Here is a 4,746-nt window from a genome sequence, read left to right on the forward strand (position 1 = left end):
TGGGAGGTAGCTTGTTCTTTTTAAGTTTTAGAAGTTCTTTCTAAAAGGTATTTTTGCCTTTGAGCTAGCTCTCTATTGTCTTTCCTATCTCTTCCATAGCACTGTGTCAAGTACAGCTACTTTTTGCAAAAAGTTTAATAAACAGCATTTTCACTTACATATAGATTGGAAGCTTTGAGGAGTTACAAGCTACCTAACTGACCAGAATAAAAATTGTATTTTGCCTGAGAATACCCTCTTTTTAAATGGAAGCTGCTTTACAATAATAAATATGAATGTGAGACTTGTATTTCATTTATTTTATTCCATGATGAGGGATTTCAGGAAGGCTGGAAAGGGAGTCAGGGCTTCATAACACTGGTGGGAGGAAGAGCCCTTCATCCTCATCTTCTTAGCCAGAGGCAGTGCATCTGAGGGCTGCTTTGTGGAGCGGCTGCAGAAGGGATCCTCCCAGGGAGGGGAGACTTGTCTGCAATATTCCTGTTCATCAGACGGTTCCATCTCCCTGGAAGAACGAAAACATGGAGGTAATTTCCTGACTAATATTGCTGTGACTTTCTAAGGATTGTATTACTCCTAATGGCAGCAGTGTAGGGCTTTGGCAGTATGTTAGAAAACACGATCATAGAGCTGAAGGAAGGCAGGTTTTTCTGTCTGGCAGCTAGAGGTGCGTATGTATCTCATCAGTACACAAGATAACAAAGGAGAATCATCAGTTGCTCACCCCACAACAGCCACAGCATTTGCAGTCCCCACAGAGGGTCCCAAACAGGCCATTCACCATCTGAATTCCACAGAGCAGTCCCTGGATCCCGCTCATGACCAGCAGCAAGGAGAAGAGAGTCAGGTGCCATGGGACAATATTGTCGGGGGACTTACACAGGTTCCACAATTCATGGTCAGCAAGGTAATTCCTACAGGAGAACAAAATAGCAAGAGGACAATTAACTCCCAAAGGAGGTCTCTCCCCTCTGAGAGGTTGTTACTGCAGTGGCGTGGCTGAGGTTCTGTTCACTTGGGTAAGACTTTCCATTGACACAATGCTGCTACTTACCTAGAAATTGGCTTCAGTTTAGTTTCTAGGTAAGTTGAAGCAAGTGATTTGAAAAAAACCAGACATTAGAAGGGAACAAGTTGAGACAAGTACATGTTTGTTACAGTTGAACCATTTTTAGTGTTTTGTGAAGAAAAGATATTAGCTAAGCCAAGTGTGCCAAATGGTTTTTATCTGTTCCAGTGTTTTGTCAGGGGCATTTTTGCTGCTTTTACTTGATTACAGCATTTTAGGTGGGGGGAGGTGTGAGGGACTGTGATCAGGGCATGTAATCCAGTATGTCAAAGTACAGTTGGGAACAAGGAAGTGCATTGCAATCAAAACAACTGAATTATCAAAATAAATCATGAAATTATGCAAGTCACCTCTTGCCCACTGAGTTGAAAATAACAGCTTTTGTTGTTCAAGATGCCACATCTAAAGTGAAGGTAATAACTTCAATAATTTTTACAGTCACATTTTGATTTAATTGTAAACTGCTTAACCACTGGCTATATTTCATGTGCATATTCTTACTGCTGACTTGTTTGTGTTCTTGTCAATTGATTTCTGGACTGCAACCAAAACTATGTGAACCAGAGCTTATTTCCAAAGACTCTCAGGATGAGATCAGTCTGAGAATCAACTCTCACACCAAGGGAGTTGGTTTCCAGCCCTCACTGGCCCATGAACAAATAATCCTTCACCTGTGTACTTCTTGTTTTTCTTTTTTTTTTTTTTTTTCAGCCCATAATAAAATCTTTTTGTATATTATGTAAGAAATGCTGCCAGGTACTCTTGACTGAGGCAGACTGCATTAAAGTTTCTGAGGCAATGAGGAGTTTACTGCAGCCCTTGCCATTCTGTTCTGATCACACCTGCTCTCCTCAGTAGTACATTGTGCCCTGTTGTTAGCTTAACCTGTCTTGACTTCAGCCTGAGCAGTGGGACTGCTGGGGTTAAGTGAGAAATATACATGACACCTAACATGTTTGAGTTGCAGAGCATGAGGAACAAGCAGCTTCCAAATGCCATAGCCAAAATAAAATTATACATGATTTATATTTATTAATGTTATAGGTATTATATTATGAGTAGTAATTATTTGCATACCATTAAATTTCAGGAAAATCATAGAATCACAGAATGGTTTGGGTTGGAAGGGGCCTGAAAGATCATCTCATTCCAATGCCCTTGCCACGGTCAGGGACCCCTTCTGCTCTCCCAGGTTGCTCCACGGCCTGTCCAGCCCAGCCTCAAGCACTTCCAGGGATGGGGCATCCACAGCTTCTCTGGGCAGCCTGTGCCAGTGCCTCACCACCTTCACAGGGAAGAATTTTTTCCTAATATTTGATCTAAACCCACTCTTTGTTTAAAGCCATTGTCTTCTCCTGTCACTACATCCTCTTTTTATAAAAAGTCCCTCTTCAGCTTTCTTGTAAGCTCCCATCAGGTGCTGGAAAGCCACAGTCAGGTCACCCTGAAGCTTCTCTTCTCCAGGCTGAATAATCTCAATTCTTGCAGCCTTTCCTCACAGAAGAGGTGTTCCATCCCTATGATCATCTTGGTAGCCTCTTCCATCTGTGTCATTGATGAAGATATGAAATAACACCAGTCCTAGTAGGGATCCCTTAGGGACACCGCTTGTCACTGATGTCCATAAGGATCCTGAGGCACTGACCACCACCCTCTGGATGCGGCCGTCCAACCACTTTCTTCACCATCTAACAGTTCATCCATCAAATCCATCTCTCTCCAATTTAGAGAGCAGGATATTGTGGGGGATGGCATCCAGGTAAGTGACTTCTGTAGTCCTTCCATTATGCACTGATGGAGTCACCCCATCGTAGAAGGCCACTGGGTTGGTCGGGCGGGGCTTGTCCTTGGTGAAGCCATGCTGATAGTCCCAAACCACTTCCCTGTCCTCCATGTGCATCGTCAGACCTCCTATGAGGAGCTATTCCATGATCTACCCAGGCACAGAGGTGAGGCTGACACGTCGATGGTTCCCAGGGTCCTCCTTCCTGCTCTTTTTAAAGAAGTTTTAAAGAAGCGTGTTTTCCTCTTCCAGCCACCTGGGGATCCACCTGGCTGCCAGGACTTGGCAAATATGGAGAGTGGCTTGGTAATTACACAGCCAAATCCTTCAGGACTCTGAGAGGTGTCTCAGATTGCTATTCATCTAAGTGGAATTTATCCCCATATGTTGCTTATCATCCCAAGAATAACCTAGGAAGAGGCTGTGCATTTCTCTTTATTGGCCTCTCTGAAACTCAGTAGTTTTGCTATTCTTTACATCCCTGCTCTTGAACCTTACAAAGTGTTGCTGTGTGCTACAGGCACTTCAAAGAGCTTCTATAATTTAGACAAGTGGTATCATTCCCATTTTTATACAATGGATTTTGAATTCGAATCATCTCACAAACTTAAAACGTGTATCATTTTTTTTCTGATTGCCTTGTCTTACCCATCCTGGAAAGGGTAGGTCCACTTTTCTCCAGTGTTACATTTAGGGCCTTTGTTTAGGGCTACTGCTGACAAAATAAGGCAATATCCAGCTCCCAGAACTCCAACGGCGGCAAATATTATAGAAGAAAACATCTGATGAAGAGAAAATAAGGTTGTTTTGGTTCTCATTCAATCAATTAAGTGCACCCTTAATGTCAGTGAACGTACCATAAATGCAGGTGTTAATAGTCAAATAACCAACACCTGAACAGCTGAAGTCAATTAGTTTTCATTGCATAGTAAATGTGTAATGCATACTTGTAGTGGTATTTTAAAGCTTGGCCATGGTTAGCCCTGTGTGCCTGGGGAGGAGAAGGCAGAGGCTGGCAGCAGATGGCACTGCTCCCCTCTGGGGCTCCTGTTCCCCTGCAGCAGAGGTTTTCCTCAAGAAACTGCAAGCAAGACTGAAGTCTTTGACCACTCAAGGCATTTTTAAAAAGTTGACACTATCCTTTACAAGTTAGCTTTCATATCTTGGTTATATTTGGACCAAATAATTATAGTTTTCCTTCCCAGCTCTCTCTTTAGGTTTCATATTAGTATACTTTATCTCCTCCCAGGTACTTAGCAGTGTAAGCTCTGGTAGTGTAATTGGAATGAATGGCAAAGTATGTCTTTATTTTTCTGTCTTTTTATTACAGAATTTTCCATATATACTATATGTAAGTAAATCATGCAAGAACTAATGTTCTGCTTGAATTCTGAAAAAATTCTGTAGCCATTACAGTTTATAAGTAGAGGTAGTGTCCTTAATTGGAATAAAGTAATACAGGTGAAGAAAAAAAATAATTTCCAGGTCATGGAATCATTTGAGCTGGAAACAACCTCTAATACCATCAAGTCAAATGTGAGTTTTTGTTCAGACCTCATCACAAGACTTGTCTTGAGTCCTGGCATGCATTTTTATGTTGATAAATCTGACAGGGAAAACTTAAAAATTATGCTTTCACAGTAGACATAATAATAATGGATTTCAGCTAACTGGAATATACAAGATTAAATTTGGTTCTCAGTCATGCTGATGGTGATAAGGCCACAGGACTCTTGTAGTGCAGTGTACTTGGTAGTCTTGACTGTATTAATATTCCCAGTCAGCTGCACTCCAACATGCCTGTCAGCAAAGAGGGCAGGTTACCTTGCAGGCAGCACCGTGCACGTGCAGGTTGGCTCCCACCAGCCAGGGCTTGCCATGGTCACTGTGTGTG

The 4,746-nt window shown here is 42.2% G+C and overlaps 1 protein-coding gene across 1 annotated transcript in view; it reads right to left on the minus strand.

Annotated features, from left to right (window-relative positions):
• Positions 1-278: 278 nt before the first annotated feature.
• Positions 279-4,746, minus strand: part of TM4SF4 (transmembrane 4 L six family member 4) — a 6,630-nt gene continuing 2,162 nt past the window's right edge. The window contains exons 3-5 of the mRNA XM_015637944.2: positions 3,501-3,634; positions 725-914; positions 279-505 (exon numbers count right to left, since the gene is read on the minus strand). Coding sequence (XP_015493430.1) covers positions 488-505; positions 725-914; positions 3,501-3,634 — 342 coding nt within the window. The 3' untranslated portion in view covers positions 279-487. The remainder of the gene's footprint in view (positions 506-724; positions 915-3,500; positions 3,635-4,746) is intronic.

The sequence above is a fragment of the Parus major genome, chromosome 9 (assembly GCF_001522545.3).
Source record: "Parus major isolate Abel chromosome 9, Parus_major1.1, whole genome shotgun sequence".
NCBI classification, from domain to species: domain Eukaryota; kingdom Metazoa; phylum Chordata; class Aves; order Passeriformes; family Paridae; genus Parus; species Parus major.